This window comes from Lagopus leucura, unplaced genomic scaffold (genome assembly GCF_019238085.1).
Source record: "Lagopus leucura isolate 7727_CA_CO unplaced genomic scaffold, USGS_WTPT01 Super-Scaffold_1, whole genome shotgun sequence".
Taxonomy (NCBI): domain Eukaryota; kingdom Metazoa; phylum Chordata; class Aves; order Galliformes; family Phasianidae; genus Lagopus; species Lagopus leucura.
Window position 1 is genome coordinate 5,366,570 of NW_024962250.1, and position 19,559 is coordinate 5,386,128.

At 44.0% G+C, this 19,559-nt stretch overlaps 1 protein-coding gene across 4 annotated transcripts in view; it reads left to right on the forward strand.

The window, feature by feature from the left end:
* The window catches only part of PRDM11 (PR/SET domain 11), a 40,777-nt gene that overhangs the window by 6,241 nt on the left and 14,977 nt on the right, over window positions 1-19,559 (forward strand). For 3 of the 4 annotated variants that reach the window (XM_042895309.1, XM_042895301.1, XM_042895318.1), the window contains exons 2-5: window positions 8,898-9,016; window positions 9,572-9,675; window positions 10,290-10,552; window positions 11,520-11,587. In XM_042895309.1, the coding sequence (XP_042751243.1) occupies window positions 8,901-9,016; window positions 9,572-9,675; window positions 10,290-10,552; window positions 11,520-11,587 (551 nt within the window). In that variant the 5' untranslated portion in view covers window positions 8,898-8,900. Of the gene's footprint in view, window positions 1-8,897; window positions 9,017-9,571; window positions 9,676-10,289; window positions 10,553-11,519; window positions 11,588-18,033; window positions 18,447-19,559 lie in introns of all 4 variants that reach the window. The other variant, XM_042895325.1, reaches the window with a different exon arrangement.

The following is a 19,559-nucleotide window of genomic DNA, read 5'->3' on the forward strand; positions in this document are numbered from 1 at the left end:
ACCGGAGGCTGAAATGCCGGGCAGCGCTGGTACTGCTGGCACTTCAGTCTATGACGGTTGGGTTGCACGAATTATCTTTCTGCCTTCCAGCTAATTTTATCCTGTTGATTTTTCATGAATCATTTCCCATCTCTGTGGGTTAGAAATTAAAGTGGAAGTATGCTAGCCAGAATAGCCACATCTGCTATTTAGAAAGCAGTGTCTGGGGTTTGCTTCCTGCCCACCCCCACACCTTCCCTTCCCTTTCCCTTTTTACCTCCACCAGTGTTAAATGTATTGAAGCACCAGCGTGGCCGGCCCATGTAGGGCAGAGGCTGGCTGGAGCGGCTGGCCTGCAGCGGGGCCCCAGGCTGGCAGGGCCTGGCAGGGTGGCTTAGTTTTCTTCTGCGTTCCTCGTGGAATGTTGATGGACCTCTTGTAAGGGTCTGTTCCCTCTCCCAGCATAGAGCTGTGGCCTCGCTTCAGACTTTCTGTCTTTCCACCAGTGAGAATAGTAGAAGATCATCTGAGCATGTTCCTCTGAAGCAAAATAAGCATTAGATTAATGAGAGAGTATCTGGAGCTTGTTGATGTTCATTTTTTCATCTCTCTTCACATATTGCAGAAAGTCCAAGAGGCTGGAAGGGTGGTTTGGTGGGACAGTCCTGAAAATGGCTGTGCGGATGGGCAAGGAAATGATGGCTTGGGTGGCATGGCATCAGAGCTGGGTAAATGTGGAGTGATTAGTGCTTGACACTCATTGTTATGGAAGGTGTCTTATATTTCTCAAACAGTATTTTGTTCTTTGTGAAGCTTACTGTTGATTTAAAGAAAGTTATGTGGATGTGATATACTTAGATTTGATATAAGACAGTTAATTCAGTGCATGAGAACTCAATTAATATCTAATGTTGGAGTAAACCAGTGAAATACAAGTGGCTTAGGAGCTAAAGGTAGTGACTGATAGGGAGTCGGCCTCCAATACGTAAACTGAAGTGGTGGTATAAACAGTGAGGAGGGTGAAGGATGCTCTGAGCTAAAGGACAGTATTAGCGCACAAATAAATCAGCAGCGGATTAAGATGAGTGTACAAGTAGTTTTTCACCTCTGAACGATCAAGTCTCTGGCATTGCCCTGTTAGATGAGGGGAGCATATAATTGAGCTATTTTAAGCTAGAGTTTGATCATTACACAAGAGTCTTTGCAATACGATATGCAGTGCCTGCATTTTTAAAGAAGTAGGCTTGATGACCCTTCCTTTCAAGTGAGGACAAGAGAAAAGCTAGTTCTGTTTGACACCTATTCCGTGATGTAGAAGAAAGTGTGACTCACCATTGGTGAAATGTGTAGCTGAAATGTGGTGATCTGGAACTATTTATGGGAACAGAACAGCTATGCTATTAGTTTTGGTAGGTGGACCTGCTGAGCTAACTCCACTTTTCTGTATGAGAATGGTTTTATGAACTTGGAGAGGGTGACCTGAGCATAATCTGTGAAACTGTCACTTACAAGACATAGGGGTCAGAATGGACAGGCAGCTCTCTGAAGCTTTCTGTACCAGGTTCTAGCAGAAAAAGACTGCAGTGAGTGTGGACATGCTGGCAGGGATGTAATAATGAGTAGGGTCAAGGAGAAAGTTTTATGTCTGCAGTCTTCATGTTTATTTCAGATTCAGCCTTACATCAGTGTGGCTTTCTGATGCCAGCATCTTAAAAATAATGTAGGGCAAATTGGAACAGTGACACAGAAGATCAACTGTGCTGGAAAGCTGCAAAGGTACTGAAGGGAGATATATCCAGGGCTCAGTTCTGTATGTTTTTGTTCAACACCACTGTCGCCATCTGAACACCTTTGAGTAGCGCCTTAAGGAACAACACTTTTGACTGTCACTTGATGGAGTTCTTGTTCTGCCCTTGGGGAGAAAAATGCTGGTGGAAAGGCATCTTGTTTTACTACTGGATTTTTCTTCCTGTTTAACTTCGTGTATGTAGGTGTGTATTTTTGTTGAGGAAGCCAAAGGCAAACAAGTGCAACTGGCAATCCTGACCAAAGATGGTGAGGTTTCTTACAGCCACTAACTCCAAAAGTAATTCTCTCCCTTTGCTTAAAGCAGCCTCTCGTTATGCTCAGTGCTTCAGTCAGTTCCACAAGGTTGCAGGGCACTTTAAAATAACTGCTGACTGGTGCCCAAAACTGAAGAGATTCATGCATAACTTGTCAGCGACAGCAATTAGCAATTGAAATGAAATTCTCTTGGCTCCTCTTCCCCTTTCTTGCTAGCCTCAGAGATTTTGTATAGGCTTTATAGGCTAAAGGTAAGGGCATGTGAGATAGTAAACTGAAGAATACAAGATGTAAGGGGTCCATAACAACACTTGGTTTTGTTAACTCAAAAGAAATTTGCAAATAGCACTGATTAGTTTAACTTTTGCTAACTCAGAAGGAATTGCTTAGTTTAACTTTTGCTAGCCCAAACACATTCCCAAAAGGAAGCCTTCTCAAGTCAGCAGAATGGGGCCAATGAGAGAACAATGGAAAGGGGAACAAACAGGATAAGAAATTGCAGAGGCACGCAGGGTGGGAGAAGAGCTCAAAATTGAGACAAAGGTTGAAGGGACATGGCAAGGAAGACTACTGACTTCATCCAGGGATGACCACCAGGTGAGGAGGAAGACATCGAGCCTTTGTCCGATGGCCACCAGAGGAAGCTACTGCACATGCACCAGGGGGAGGGACAGTAAGTAATGAATATGTCAATAGGTCTTGGGAAATACTGCTGAATATGTATGGACTTGGCTTATAAATGTATCGAGATCCCACTTTCTGGTGTGCAAGCTAGGAGGAGCGATCCCCCTTGTTCCCAGTGTGTGGCGCAGCGCTGAAATAAAAACGTATCTGCTCTTACAACCTCATGTGGGTTGGAGAGTTTGATTCCGCAAATCACATGTGATTTGCAAGGGATCAGTCAGGTTGACCTAATTCTCTCTTCTGCCCTTAAATTACAAATCTGGGAGATCTGTTCTGAGATCCAAATACCGAAAATGAGAAGTTTCCAGTTTAAGAGAATTGTTTTCAATATCTTTTAAAAACCACAAGTCTCTTGCAAGTTCTTCCAGTTACAGTGAGCAGCTGTCTTTGCTCCACAGCACTCTGCACTGTTTCAGAGGCTTGGTTTGCATGGGAACTTCACTTTATCAGCATCCTGCTGTGCAGATATATTCTTACTCAACACTTGACGTATAGAAGTTGCACCAAATCATCCAGTTTGCAGAACCTTCTGTTGATCCATAATGCTTCACACTCTTAGGTCAGCAAAGGGCAAATGCTCTGGGCTGGCTGGAATATAGAGTTTGATGTCAAATCCTGTAAATTCAGCAGTGTGTTTTCCACCTTGACTAGAAGTCACCATGATTTCAATAAGACAAACTAATTTAGACTAATTCAGGGATTAGTTCAGAAGATCTTTTCTGCCTTCCTCCTCTAAAGTAGGTCTCTCTGAGGTAGATGGTGATAGGTTTTGATGGTGTGTTTTGTCAATAAACCACAGAAAGGCAAGAGTAAGAAAATGTCTTGTGTCTACTTAAAATGAAAGTAGGAGATGCACAATTTCCATGCCTCCTGGCTCCCTGCAGTGGGAATGGCACTGGGAAGTCAATGTCACAGCACCCAAATGCTGTTATCACAGTTGCTGGTGTTGAGCCGGTCATTGAAACTTGACAACTCACTCCCTTCTGTAAAACAGGTTCAAGTCCTGTGGTTTTAAAGGATGTTCTCAAAACTTCTTCAGAAAACTCTTAACAAAATTGGTGGTGCTTTCAGTTATATTGTAGTCCTGATCTTACTCAGTGTTTTGACAATTTAAAACTGAATGAAAATGTCTTATGCTTTTGCTGAATTCATGGCTACTGACTGTAGTGGTGTAATTGGCAGCAATTAAGCCATGTCCTGTTTGTAGGCCACACTGCTCAAATCCAGAGTCACCTGTGCCCTGTAATTTGTATTGGTGAAGTTTGAATGTGTGAGTGCCCTAGCTTGCATCCCACCGCAGGAGGCTGCATTCAGCCCTGCTTTGCAGCTGTTAGGAAAGAGCCCAGTGCTCACCAGATGGCCTTGCAGGAGGCAGGCCACCAGTGTGTTACTATGTTAGGATATGTTGGGGCACTGCTCTGCCGTGCCACAGGGCAGCTTCACCCATAGGAGCATCGTACTTTGGCAGAGGGGTATTAAGCCAAGGCATTGTAGTGCGGGGTCAGGCTCACTGTGGAGGGTCCTCTTCAGAACAGTTTGCTTCTCAGTCTTACTCAGTGGGGTCTCTTGAGGTCTATGTTGGCTGTGCTATGGGCTGTGTGGCCAGCTGATACTTCGTTAAGTGGCCTGTAATGGTTGGCCATGGCCAACGACCTTGGTAAGTGTGTACATCTTGAGGAAAACAGTCTCCCAAGGTTGTTGGTAGCTGCTGGGGGGCATCTCAGCCCTGAATGCGGTGCTTCATTCCTCGCCTTCACTCGTCAGTAGCTGAGTGTTCTGGATTACTATTTCTGGTAATAATATGCAACTGGAGAAAAAGAGTATGAATTAAAGTCCATCTTAATGCACGGGCCTGCGCTTTAAAATACTATACAAGCTGTGCAAGATGTTAAAAGAAGAGGCAATGACCTCTAGAAGGCCAGCAGTAAGAAATAGAAGGAATGAGCTGAATAGTGAGGAGGGGATGGATTCCTATATGGCTATTTCACATACAAGAATGTCCAAATCTGGGAAACATGCCAGTAAAATGTAAAATTAAAGCTCTGTTTTGGAGCCTGATCCAGGCAGATAAGAGTCTGTGGCTGTTAACTAATAACTGCAAGAGGGGCAGTGATAAAGGCGGCATTCTTGAGGGCAGGAATTCACAGGTTTGTTCATGCCAGAACCCATTTGGATTTTTTTCTTTTTTTCACGCATTTAACATCTCAGATATTCTGGTGTTTTCTGTTTCCTTTATTGTTGGGGAGATGATAATGCCACAGGACGTCTTTAGGGGTGTTGTGTAATAACGTTACAGGTTCTTGCCTACTTTGTAATGAGAATGGGAGACACTGTGTGGCACTATCTGTGCCTGTTGGGATTTGCAGCAGCTGTGTTGGTGTCCTGGGTCTCCCTGAGGGATGTTGTGCCTCCTACCATGACTGCCTTTCTTGTCCAGAGGAGCTGCTGTGTGCAAAGAACACCTGGATCTTCACAGCATCCCTCTGAGCTAAGGACTGACCTCCCTAACGTGCTGCTGGGAGATTGCAATAGGCTGTGTGCACGCTGGCCTCAGGAGGACTGTCTTGGTGGCTACAGGAATGTGTGTGTCCTGAGAATGCCTTTGGCAGCTAACTAAAGCAGCCAGCCCTGCTTGTGCTTACATGCTGCTTCTCTGTTATCTGAAATCTCCAGAGGATCTTCATCTTTAGGTATAAAAATAATGAAGTGAAGGAAGGATGTGAAATGTGTGGAGTGTGACTTAGAATCTTGCAGGTGTGGAAAATGGCAAGCAAGAAGAAACAGTGGGCAGTAAAATTAAGAGAAATTAACAGCAGCTTTACATGCATCCAAAACTAGAAGAGTCCTAAGTGCGGGGTCATCTACACGCACCTGGAACTGGAGAAATGGGGAATATTTCTTCCCTCGAGGACTGGTATTATCCAATTAACTCAGCCAGTTACAGCAGCAGTGCAATGCTCTCTGTTGTAACAGTAGCTTGGGAAATAACTAAACAGCTACTAAAGAAGAACATTTTTAACTTAGCTGTTTTGGCAAGCCTGAATTAAGGGATGTTAAAGTGCTGTCTGAGCAGTTAGTTCTTTGTGGGCCATAAATACTAAAAACACTTTTAAAAATATGTTCATAATGAGTTAGACTTAAAAAAAAAACTGTTCTGTGCTAGCGATGAAGTCATAAATAAGTAAGCTAATAACAAGTTTACTCTGGCCAAACTGGGATATTAGGTTACCTTCTATCTGATGTAGGCTTCCTGTTGTTGGGGTGAGGCACCTGTAAAACTATGTATTAATGGTAGGGATTTGGTTTGGTTAAAGGGGACATCAATTGTAATGATCCATCTGTACAGATTTTTGGAAAATAGGTATTTTCAAACGTAGTGTGATTTTTGGTTAAATTTGCTGTGGCTTTGTTCAATAAAGGTAAACATGTTGGTATGCCTTAAGCCTTTAGTGCATAGAAATTGTAGCACAGGTTGTTGGAATAAGCAGCTAGAATGATCCAACATGTTACTCTTGGTGAGTGAAAACATGACCAAATGAAAGGTTGCAGGGTGGCAACAAGAAGAGAACCGTGCTTGTCTGGATGTATCTCTATCAGTGTCTGCTGGGATTCATTTTTTTGACTCAGTGTTAATCAACAAGTTTATCAGTGTCCTGGAGAACAGCATGAAGTTAATTTTTATGATCTCTGTGGTCAACACAAGGTCTGAGAGAATCACAAATGATGAAAACAAACAAGCTAACAACAGGCTTGGGATCTTACGTTTACTGGGTAAGAAAACAGCAGGCTAGGTGAACCAGCGGGATACCCAGAAAAGTGGGGAGCAGGGATGGCCGCCTGGCAGCTTTGCAGGATCAAGGACCCTTAGAGCAGTGAGGTGTTTTGTCAGACATAAAATTCCAGCTGGGCATGGTTAGAAAGTAAATATGCGACTTGGACACAAAAGTGTAAATCTTGAGCAGGGAGAGTGGTGTCTCAGCGCAAGGCACTGCTTCAGCCTGTGCAGGAACACGGCTGTCAGGAATGTAGCTGATAAGTTGTAGTGAGTTCAGGGAGGACCATAAGAATGAAGGGCTGGGAACTATGCTATACAGTGGGATGGGAACCTCCATTTATAAAACCAACACTGGATTAAAAAAATAAAAAAATTTCCCCCTGCTCATCTTGGAGGTATGCTGTAATTGAACCAGGAATTGACTCCAGGAAGTGCCCCAGCCTGTGCTGCACAGGAGGTCAGCCTGCACAGTCCTGGCATCCCTCTTGCTTCATAAAGCAGGAATCCCTCGAGGAAGAGGAAGCCATTGTCTGTTCACAGGGACATATGTCTGCAGCTCTTCCTACTAAAGAGCCTTGGGCTTTGTGGGCATTTAAGTTCCAGATGCCCTGTCCTCCAAGCTTTTATTCCGACAGCATTCTCTGCAGATTGTCTGCACCACTGCCAGCATCCGCCTCTCCTGTGCCAGCACAGGCCCCACAGCTACCAGCTATGGGGCAGCATCCATTTCTTTCTGTTCTTTAAGCAGCACCCACACACATACATGCAGCTGCTGCTTTTTTCCTCCTGAGCTGCTTTTCTGCAGATTTCTCAGGAAGACTGTTGCTTCTCCTAGAGAAAAGCCAGTAGCCTCCAGTAGAGACAGGATCAAAAGGCTTTATTCTTGCTCTGGAGAGTGCAGATTAGGGGCTCACTCTGCTGAAATGCTGAGGCAGCCCCACCACTTTTCTTCTGACTGTGTATAGTAATTTGAAAAGAAAACATATCTTGTGTTGTCCATGTTATGTGACGTCCTCTTAAAAGTGTGCATGTTTGCATCTATCTGCTTGCACTTTCCTTGAGGCGTTGCTTTCAGAATGCTGTATGAATGTTAACTGGTGCTTCCTTGATACACATGTGATAAAGGTCTTTCAGCCTGCAGGTTGGCATGTGAGAAGTCGAGCTGGAAAAATTAATCATTTATTCCCCTAGCACAAAGAAGGGCTGCAAAGGCTGGGAGTAGACTTCCTTCTTCTTGTAAACAGTGTTCAAGTGCAGACCAGATTTCTACAGTGCTCAGTCCTCCACAAGCGTGTGCAGCATAAGAGAATTCCTGTCTTCAAAGACTTGTGGCCCATTAACATAACTTTTAAAAGTATCCAGAGTCAAGTCATAATGACTTCCACTGGCTTTCTTGACAGGAGTTGGCAGCTCATCTGCTGCAGCCTCTCCTTTCTCTCCTGCTGCAGCAAAAGGGGAAAAAGGTGGTCATGGGGACTTCTGGGGAGCTGCTGCAAAGCTGTTCAGTTTGGTATCAGGCCTCAGAACAGCCAGTTTATGTGGTTTGGAGGAGATCTTAAGATGAATGGAATGAAGAGACAAGCAGCTCTCACTCAGCCTTATTCCTTCTCTCGAGATATGATGCTTTGATTTGTACTGGCCCTGCAAAAAAATCTTAGCTAAACTAATTCTGAATTATTATCACTTTCTGCATCAATATTTTCTCTTCAGCAGCACCCTGTAGCAAGAACTGTGGGAGGTTAGCAGTTTGAAGCTTTCTGCCTTAATGGTTCCTGGCTTTTGCGGAGAGCTAAGGGAAAAGCATTTTTGCTACAGCAGCCTGTGTTCTACAAGGGTAATGGTGATCACTCACCTTTATTCATTGCAAGGGATAGGAAGGCTGTGGTAGGCTACCTGTCTGTCAGAGATGTCCAGAGCACACAGAAAGCTCCATCTTCAGATGTGATAACTTGCTCTGTTCACAAAACAGGACTGGCATATGTTAGATTTGTAGACAGGGCCTGGTTCGCACCGCCATTTGCATTCCTCTTTCTTGGCAGTCAGGCTGCAAAGACTTGCTCTGAAATAATCATGCTCGGTATTTCAGTAACACAACCTATCCATAAGTCTTAAATTCCATGTGTAACATTTTCTGTAGAGCATACTTTGCATTCCCTGTGCCTCAGGTTGCTCTGCGGTGTTTCACATTCTTCACCTGACCTGCAACTGAACTGCTGCATCCTTCTCACGGCAGGAAGGAGTTTACACCTATGCGTGTGTGAAGATGCCTTGGCATTGTCCTGATGGCTGTTCTTATTGCTGTGGGGAGGTCTGCTGGTTGGATCCTCGTCTGAAGGGGGAAGGTCGTGATTTCCTGGCCACTCACTTTTCTCCTCCCTTCCTTCCTTTTTTTCAGAACATGAGTGAAAACTTGAAGGACTGTTTGAACCAGACCCAGGCTTCCTTAGGAGAAATGGTGACAATAAAAACAGAGGCCTGCTCTCCGCACCAGGACCAGGAGTATGGACACCCTTGGTAAGCAGCTGAGTTTTAGTCAAATACACTCTCCCCTTTTTCTTCTTCTTCCCCTTGGGGTATACTTGAACCTCACAAAGTTGTTAAAACTCTCACTAGTGAGATCTCCCTTGAGGTGTATGGCAGGAATGGTCACCCCCTCATGTGCTAGGCACATGTCTGCTGCATGCTCTAGTTCACATCCAGCCTTGTGGTGCTGGCTTGTGTGGAGAGCCATGCCTTGCCTTTGGCCAACACGTTCTGGGGCTTTAGTAGAGCAAAGCAGCCTTTCTGCTGGTGGGAATCTCTTCTGTATATTATCAAGTGGGTGGGCAGGCCAGCTGCATGTTATGCATGCAGATGTTCTAGCTGAAGCCACAAACTTTTGTAGGCTTTAGTCATAAGGCATCTCAAATACTGTCTTTTGCTAGCTTGGGTTACAATTTGAATCATTTCTCTGCTGCAGGTATGAGGACTGAGTTGCTCAGCCCCCATGGACTCATTTTTTCTGTTTCTCTGTTTGGCTTCCCGGGTTTTAGTAGGTTAAAGTTGTCTTTCTATTGTTTTTCTCCTCAGCTCTGGAAGGCCCGATCCACAGTCCATGGATGTGGAGCCCAAGAAACTGAAAGGGAAACGGGATTTGATCATGACCAAGAGTTTCCAGCAAGTGGATTTCTGGTGTAAGTGTACTGTTAGTGAGAAAACAGTAGTACCTCTGTTTGTATAGAGTTCAGGCTTCCCTAATTGGCAGCCTGTTGTCTTGGAGTAGGAAGCAGGAAAGGAAAAAGCCAGGGATAGATGTGCCTGCTCTCTGAAGTAGACACATTTGATTAGGAGTGCCATCTCCTATCTCCAAAGCAGGATGAAGGACATAGCATGAGGGTATTTCTCTTCAGGGACATTGGTTTTCCTTCCCCTCTGGTGTGTGATCAGCAAGCCTCCCTGCTGTGACTTTGCAGACAGTGAGTGGGTTTCACTGTACATGGAGCCATCAGTGGTAAATCAGCATTCACTATTGGTGCTTGCGTGAGGAGAGAGAGAGAGACGTTTTCCTGTTAAAGCACACAGGTTTGGGATGGACAGGTTTGAGCTGGGGCAGAGCAGTTGCTGAGAGGCATGTGATGAAACAAGTGGCAAGTCTATGTGGTGACGGGGATTACAGCTCTACCTGCCTTGGCTGAGCTGGGGATAGAATGGGAAGGTGAGGTGAGCTGACCTCAGCACCGTGTGTTGTATGAGCCAGAGTGGGTGTCATATCTACCTGCCCTAACCCCTGCTCCCCTCCCTCCCACAGTCTGCGAGTCCTGCCAGGAGTACTTTGTGGATGAGTGCCCCAACCACGGTCCCCCTGTGTTCGTCTCTGACACGCCAGTGCCTGTTGGCATCCCTGACCGGGCAGCACTGACCATCCCGCCTGGCATAGAGGTGGTGAAAGAGCCCAGTGGGGAGAACGACGTGCGCTGCATGAATGAGGTGATCCCCAAAGGTCATATCTTCGGGCCGTACGAGGGGCAGATCTCTAGCCAGGACAAGTCCGCAGGATTCTTCTCGTGGCTGGTGAGTGAGTTGTCTCCCTATAGAAATGACTTTTGAGCCCAGAACTGGCGCTTAGTGGCTCATGGAGCCAGAACTTAGCCATCTCTTTCTCCTTCCCTGAAGCTCTTATGCTGATCCATGTGGGTAATAGGCAAAGATCAACCTGCCATAGTGATTATTGACTTCAGGGTACAGATAAGCAAAAGGAAGTCAGATGTCATGACACTAGATGTCATGACACCAGCTGTATAAAGCAGAGCTTGTGTCTTCTCTCCCTCTTGCATGTTCTTCCATCCCCACTCAGTCTTAGCTTCATCCAGTACAGCCTCCATTCTGATCATCACTTTGAGAAGAAAGACCATATCTGGAGATTGCAGGGCGCTCCCTTGAGCCTCCAGCATCCTTCCCATTCAGCTTGAACAAGGCCCAAGGGGCCAGGAAAGAATAGATGCAGCTCTCCCAATCCATCAGGAACTGATCCAAATGCACCAAATATTATCTTTTTGATGATACTAGTATTACAGAATTCTGTTAGCCTGTGAGGTTGAGATATCACAGATATCTCTAGAGATAGAGACATCAACAGGTACTAATTATTGTTGGAAATAAGATGTGGGACTTGAATTCTAGGTGGGAAAAAAATGAGAGCTTCTAGTATGAAATGCTGCTCACACTCTTGTAAAAATAAATGTGTATGTCAGCTCTGCCCTGTAGGAGAGGTTAATCTTTTGTATCTGGGGATTTAACCATTTTGTCAGCTGCATCCATAATGCCGTATTACAGATGCTTGTAATGGGAAGAAATTTCTTAGGTCAGAGTCGCTTCACGCAAATATCCAGTGCAGCAGTCTACAGAATTGGGCAAGTTTAGGTTCATGGCATTGTTTCATGATCTGAACTGAGGCTGGAAGTGAAGCAGATCTGAAAGTTGAAGACTTCCTCCTGTCAGAACCAGCCAGTTTACATGCTGCATCTATTCTGTTCTGCAGATAGTTGACAAGAACAACCGCTACAAATCCATCGATGGGACAGATGAAACCAAAGCAAACTGGATGAGGTGAGTCCAGTTCTCTTCTGTCTACCCTTCTGGGGCTTTGTGTTCCAGAGAAAGGCCATAAAATACTCCGTGTTTTGTGTGACAGAAAAACAAACTGGAACAACACAGACACTTCCACAGAGATTTTGCGTATGCTCTTTCAGCATGTGCTGTGTTGAGAGCTCCTTCCGAGTCACTTTCAATGACAGGAACTAAAACAAGGATGTGTATAGAGGATGGCTATTTTCTGGAATGAGGACAAATGATAAAGAGAAAGTGTGTTTGTTTATCCACCCTTACAAATGCTGGCAGATATCACTCCTCTTCTTTTTTTTTTTTTTTTTCCCCTCTCCTTTCTTTATGTTCAGATATTTGAAAAATGCTTTGCATAATCCCCAAAGTAATTTATTCTGTTTGGGGGTTCTGTCCTCTCCTATTTGACAGACATTGAAAGAGGTGCTTTTTTTCCCGATCTGAGTTTCACTTGAAACAGTTGTCTGTGGTGACTGTCATTGGTAGTGTCAGCTTTGCTGTGTTATGAGAAACATGGAGTGAGCTGCTGCAGCTCCTAATGCAGGAATCATGAGTGTGCTTGCGCTCCCTCTGCTGGCCCAGGGATTCGAGAAAGCTGGACCCAAATAACAGTGTTGAACCAGGAGTGCAGTTGGCTCTGGTTTGTTGACTGCAGCGGTAAGAGAAAACGTCTGAAAAACAACGCAGTGCTTCAAATATCTGCATATGTAGGTCACTTCTGCAGCCTCTTGAGGCAGAGGCAAAGCTCCGAAGAGTCCTAGTAGATGTGGTGAGTCACTGGACTGGGACATCATTGCATACTGTGGCCTGTCCCACATTTGGACCAATCCTGCTTTCAGGCATTGAATTTTGGAGGCAGCTGTTGTCAAGAAGGCATTTTCTTATAAGATGAAGTTAGTGTGGAAGTTAACTGCTTCGTTGGCCTAGATGCCTGAGAATTTCTATTGTCAGTCATTATGGGCACAAAATACAGGTAGATGCAAGACCAGTGTAGCTGATGAAAGCTGGTTGCACCAACTCTTGCTCCATTTGAGTCTGTACATCGATAGCAGCTGTTCTAACAGGTATGCTTGTGAGGTTTAGCAAATCTAATTTTTATTTAAGTATTCCAGCCATTACAGCAGTTTACTAGTGGATGAGAAACCCTTAGTCCTATGCTGAGACTGGAGTTGTCACTCCAAAAAGAAGCAGCTGTATGGGGGACGGTTAGGCAAAGGGAAATGTATCATGAGTTAAAGAATGAACTTCAGAAATCTGTGAGATTTTTTTGCTTTGTTTATATCGCTTCTTTATGTGGTCTGGATGACAGTGAAACTGGGGAAAACAGACTTGGAAAGCAAAAACTGTATAATTAACTGTTATTTCTAGTACCACCAACATCAGTTTGATATCTGGATTTATATGGGCACTACTCATGGTCCCAGCACCAAAGAACAGAATGTTCTCATTTAAAAATGTATTTGCCATCATTACATCTTAAGATGAGTGTGATCTGGGCCATTTTTTTACAGCCTTGAAAAGCAAGGAGGTTGAAATTGTGAAAAGAGTAAGGGGGTTAAGGGAGTGTTTGCAGCTCTTCCAGGGAAGTATGTCTTCGGAGGACAGGCTATAACAACCTTACTTTTTTTTAACTCTTGAAAAATGTTTCTAATAGCAGTATTACTTGGAGTCTGACTGGCAGTACATGTAAAGATACCAGTCCTCAAAAGTCATTGCTTTCGTACACTACCAGCTTTCAAATAGAGATGCCCTCAATATCCTGTGTGAAGACGTTACGTGTCAGAGATTACCCACAGAAATCGTACTTGCAGGACGCTGTAGACAGCGCTCTTTTTGTTTTTCAGATGATGCTCTTTGCCATCACTCACAGATGGAGTGCTTTGCAAAGCAGATCTACTCACCCTCTGGGTAGGTGTGTATGGCACGGGAAGGGGAGCTTGGTCTGACTCCTCTCTCTTCTTGTAGATCTGGCTATTGTTTTTGTTGTTTGACTGCCACACCTGAGTCCATTTTCATGTTCCCTCTGAGAACAATTTGTACATCACAGCGTTTGCTGTTTTAAGTTTACCCAGGGCAGTGGAAGGAAGGAAGGAGTACAAAGCATAGCGGATGGCGTGGCAACGGTAACATCCTCTTGCCCTTTCCCTCTTTAGTCAGTCAAGAGGCTCCTGATGCTGAGAGCACGTTCTCCTAATCTGGCCACTGGCGCTAGAGTAATCCTTTGTCTAGCATAAAGCACTGCTGTTTCTACTACTGTACAAAACTCCTTTGGCTTTGAACTGTAGGGATATGTGTAAACCTCTTCCTCTGTCATTTTGTTTCTGGGGACTCAATGACCAAATACCACAAATCATGGTGAACCTCAGACAAAATTGTTGCTTTCTTGGACACAAACCACCAGCTGTTGCTCCTGGTTGCTTCCGAGGAAGTTCTGTTACTTGGTTTATGGATATATTACTTAAATAAATAAATAAATAAATCTGACCAGAAACTGAAAGATGCTAAGAAAGAAAATCCAGGAAACACTCCCACCATGTATTTGTATCACTTTGCCCAGACTAAGGTGCAGGATAGGAAGCATCTGCCGACTGGTAGTGCCTAAACAAATTGTTGGAGTGCTGTCCCTCGTGTGGAGTTTCCAGGCTGATTTTGGTATATATAGTCTCTCCATTCTTACATGTGACTATCTCAGTTCTCAGGTTTCTGGCACAGCTCAAATTCATCCTATCCCTCAGCCCCTGTGAAAAGGTTAGTGCAAAACTTCTTCATCTCTTTGTCCTTTGCCTTCCTCTCGGTCTCCTTCTTCCTCCAAACACAGTGACAAAAAGGCCATACACATTGTTTTGTGTATCTTCCTATATTCTCCTTATAATGGAGACATTTGCATGTTGATCTACACTGAATAATAGAACTTGAAAGGGACCTCTGGAGATTAGCCTGCTCAAAACAGGACCGACTTGGGTCAATAGATTCTTAAGTAATGAACTGCTCTCTCGATTTTACAGGACCTCTTCAAAAATAAATATTTTGTATACATATGCATACTTACACATATTATCGCTGGCTGTGTGTTCAGCAGGAACAAAAACCACCAGCCTATACATGAGTTATTTTGTTGAGCTTCATGTACTGGTCTCTTGATAGAAGGTTCTTAGGTGTTAGAGACAGAAAGCTATGCAGTGCCAATGGATTCTGAAGTGCTGCAGGATATAATCACTGTAAATTTCTTTTCCCAGCACTCTGAAGAGATTACGTGCTTGCTTCTTAGAGGCAAAGAGAAGTAGAGCTATTTAATGTTTTTGTGGAGTGTTCAAGTGCCCACTGTTGATGTAGTTTACAGCTTCACTTTTGGTTTGTTAGTTGTACAGTCTTGCACTTTCAGATTGATCTGGGTTGAGCTGTAAATTTATAGCCTACTGCTGGGCTGCCTCTGGAGCCTGGTAAAACCCACTCAACATCCCCATAGATGCCTGCAGCTAACAGTGACTGCTTCTGGTGATAACTTGCATGTTAGGGGAAGTGCATGAAGGGACAAAGATGACTGAGAGAAAGCAGTAAAACTGTCTGCTTTTTTAGGAGGAGGAGGTTAATATTCCCACTAGGAAGGTAACATTAATTGAATTCATGATTAAAAGTGGCCAGAACTTTGTGTGGCTAGTTCAGTATTGCAGTACTTGCATAGTCTCAAATAGTTTTGACTAAAGTCCTGCTGGAGCAAACGGGAGGAAGCCCTGAAATCTGAATATCTGAGTCTACCCCAGGTTGTGCTGAATGTGCTTGATGTTTGGGAAGAGCAAAAAGGGGCGAAAATTCCCCATCGATGCAGCTGTGCTGGTGGCAGCAGCCATGGATTCAGCAGGGTAGAGAGAGCACGGATTTCCTAACCTCATTAGAAGGGTCTGAGCAGCTTCAGAGTGAATTATGTTCTGCAGGCTCTTCTCTAGCAAGGGACACTTTTCACTTGAGCAGCTTGTCACTGGGGGGTTGTTTCTACTGCAGGAAGTGTTAATGGTTCTGTGGGTACTTGCAGAGAGTACAGGTTGAAGCCTAGTTTTACTGGTTATGGCATAAATCACACAGTAAAAATACCCTTGCTCAGTATTTCACGTAGTCTTGTACCTTTCTTACAGTGTTCAGCTGGGAGAACTTTTCTTTTAAAATTTTTGTCTTAAGATCAGTGTACCAAGTGCTTCGCTGGCTCGTTATTGGTTAATTACCATTTACCCTTAATGCTCCTTATGTCCCTAAATAAAAGAAGTTCCACCAAAATGGAGCTCTGTCCTGAGCTTGAGCTTGAGGACACAGCAGCAAGACTCATTAAACTGAAGTGTACCAGCATGAAAGAGAAACAAGGATGATGGCTGACAGGAGCTGCTTTGCCTTTCCATAGCTTTTTTCTTAGTCTGCAGACCAGAAGTGTGCCTTTCACTTCTGCTGAGCCATGGCAGTGCTGAAAGGCAGGAGGTTCCAGCAGGGCCATCACCAGTGTGGAATGAGTGGGAAAACTGCAGAGGCCTTTGGCTCGTCCCAACTTTTCAGAAAGTGTTTTGGGGTTGCTAACATCTGACTGTGAGAGAGGACATTCAGCCAGGATTTTAGGATTAAGTGTAATTTCTTGGAAAAGGAAGTTCTGAGCTATCCTAGTGGGAATTTTTTTCCCTAAAATGACAATAATACTAACAACAGCATCATTGCTTCCATTTAATTTGGGACCATAAAGAGAAAGCATGTGAGGAAGCAGGTAGATATTCTCTCTCACAGTGACGCTTCAGAGCAAACTATTAAGATGTTTCTACCATGTTACCTTTTGGTATCCTTTTTAAATGTCAATTTTCTGGGTTTGTAGTAACAACTTTTGGGAGTGATTTATGTTAACACTGAAGTGTTCTACCTCAAATTTGTTGTGTTCTCAACTAGAAGTCCATGCTGACACAGACATCCTTTTGAAACTCTTCCTTTTAAAATTCCAAGAATTGTATCAAGTGAACACTGAAAAAGGTGACCTCACATTACAAAAAAAAAAAAAAGTCATACTTGCTTTTAACTGTTTGGAGACACCTAAAAGCAGTCCTTTTAAAGCACATTTTGACCTCTTATTTCACTCTGCTGTTATTCAGACGAAGGCAGGTGTTAGGATTTCTCCATGGCCCAGCTTGTCCATGGCTGCCTGATCTCTCCAGAGCTGCATTGCGTACTTATGCACAGGTTTTCATTGCCCAAGCTGTGGTTTACTCCTCTGTCAAAAATCCCATTTTGTTTATATGTAGAACAGCATATTCACACAGTCTGTATTTTCCTTCCATAGGGAGTAGATCTGCTCGTTCCCCCTTCCTGCCCCCAATGAAAAGTAGTATTTAGGACTAAAACTTTGTGTTGTTTTTTCGTTGTTGTTGTTGTTGCTGTTGTTTGTTTGTTTTTCAAGTTTCCTATGGCTGTGGCTGGAAAAACTAACACTGCTCAACCCCCTCTGTGCCCCCCCACCACTATGGCGGGCCCCCAACCCCCCCCCCAAAAAAAAATTGTTTTAAATTGCTCATTCTCAGATTGGCTACTTTTTCTTCTCAATGCACTTAGGCTACACGTTGTTCTCTTAAAGCACCAGAAGCTAGGCACAGGCTCCTGTCAGCAGCAATGACAGCAAAGCCTGGCCAAGAAAAGCAAGTGGGTGGCCTCATTCCTTTTGAGAACAATAGGAAATGGCAGCCATTTCTGGTAAAACAAAAGCTTGCTCTGAAGCAGACAAATGTTGGAAGCTCAGTACCCGCTGCTGAAGAAGAGACTTTTCTTTAAGAAGAACAAATTACAGTAATTGCCCATGGTTCTACTTAAGATCTCTCTACCCTGGAAAAAAAAAATCCAATTTAGTGTAGCCTCTGTAAGTTTCAGTGAGTTTTAATAGGTAGGGTGATGTAAGTTTGTCTTGCATGTTCTGCCAGGCAGAACAGTAAGGTGTGTTTCAAACCTCTACATTTCCTCAGAAATCTGTTTTCAAGCATTGTCACCGTAGAAGCTAATTCATGAATTCAATTGGAAGTCGTCTTGCTTTTTTTTTTTTTCCTGTACACAATCTGCAGCAACTTATAATGAGGAAGTACTGAAATCCTCATACATATGCTACAGCATCAGGCTAAGTGTAAGATTTCATTTTAATTGTAAAGCTAGGAAGGCTCTTTCATACTGGTCTCGCTTGGTATTTGTTTTTTGTTGTTGTTTGTTGTTTTTTTTTAAGCTTGAAAGTTGCTTCTTAAAAACAAAGTGGCTACCTTTTCATGGCACAATTGAGAGAAAACTGAGGTTGTTGCAGGTGGGGGGGAGCTCGATCCCTCCAAACTCCTCTGCCCAAGTGCAACACTGGTCAAGTTGTTGGATGGAGGGGGATGCTTTGTGCTGATTTCCTTTTACCCAATTGTGCTTTGTGGGATGTTCAACTCAAGGAACATGGCTGAACGAAAGAGGAAGCCCAAGTTTTCCAAGGAAGAACTGGACATTCTGGTCACTGAGGTGACCCGAAATGAAGCCATGCTGTTTGGGAGGCAGACAGTGCGTCTGTCTCATGCTGACAGGGACAAGATCTGGGAAGACATAGCCAGACAGATCACATCAGTCAGCCAGGTCCCCAGATCTGTAAAAGACATTAAACACAGATGGGACGACATGAAGAGAAGGACCAAGGACAAACTGGCATTCATGCAGAGATCCCTTTCTAGCCCCAGCAGCAAGGGGCGGCCCTCAGCTATCGTCCTGACCGCCCATGAGAGAGCTATCGAGTCAGCGCTGCATTCATCACGCCATGTGCACAGCTTCCGGAGAGCGGATCTGGATATGGTTGACAGCCTGTCAACGAGCTGTAAGTATCATTGCCTTAACACCTCTTTGTCTTATGCTTGCCTATCTCAGTTTGACACTGGAAGGGCACAGTGTGTTTTGTGAGGTGCTGGGTTGCCCGTCAAGCCAGGTCATGCTGTAGTGTTTTGTTTCGAGGCAGTCTTGCCTTCTCTGGTGATTATGGGATGATGAGATGGATTAAAAGAAAGTTGAGATCATCTTCTTTATCTGATTATCTAGTCCTTTTCCATTCTGTCTTCTAAGGGTAGATATTGGATTCCGCTTTCTTAACAGCTTGTAAGCCTGAACTAATCCTACGAGTCAGAGAACAACAGTAGCTGAAGAGCAACTGCCTCCAGTCTGTGAAAAAATATTTGTGAAGGACTAGGATTTCTTCATCTTGCATGTTCCATATTAGAATAGCAATGCTCTCAAGCTGTGAGCCTTTGCCTGTCACTAGTGGATCACTGCATGGTAACTATCTTCAAGGGGGGCTTTTTGCTCTTGGGGGTAGCTCAGTGATTCTCAACAGTTGGGCTATGAAGCCAGACCAGTAGTGATTTCTTACTAGTGGTCTGAAGTCTCACTGCAAGTGCTGTTGGAAAAAGTAGATGATAATGGCTCCCTTCTTGGCTCTTCTTTTGAGGAACTACTGTCCCTGCTTTCTAAGTTAATCTTCTTACGCTATAACTCTTGGACACTTTCCAGTGCTGAACCACAGGCTGATTTTTGAGTCTTTTCCCAGTTGCATACATGTTTTCTTTGTCTGGAAGTGCAACTTCTTGGTCTGTGAGCTTTTAGGGATACACGGGAGAGAAGGAGGGCATAACTTGTTGGAAGTAAGGAAACTAATACTTCATGGATGGCACTGTCCTACCTCGTTAGATATTAACTTATATCTGACATAACAATGTTAGTAGGAATGCAAGGACAAAAGCTTATATCTGATGTAACAATGTCAGTAGGAATGCAAGGAGAAAAATCTTTGAAGTAGACAATTGGTACTTGGTCATTCTTTACATTTACCTTGGAAGCCAGTTGCTGTGTTTCAGAGGTAAAATTAATACACCTTCAGCAAGCAGGGTAGAATGCAGTTGCAACAAGAGAAATGTAATCTTTTCTTATGCTTGGCATG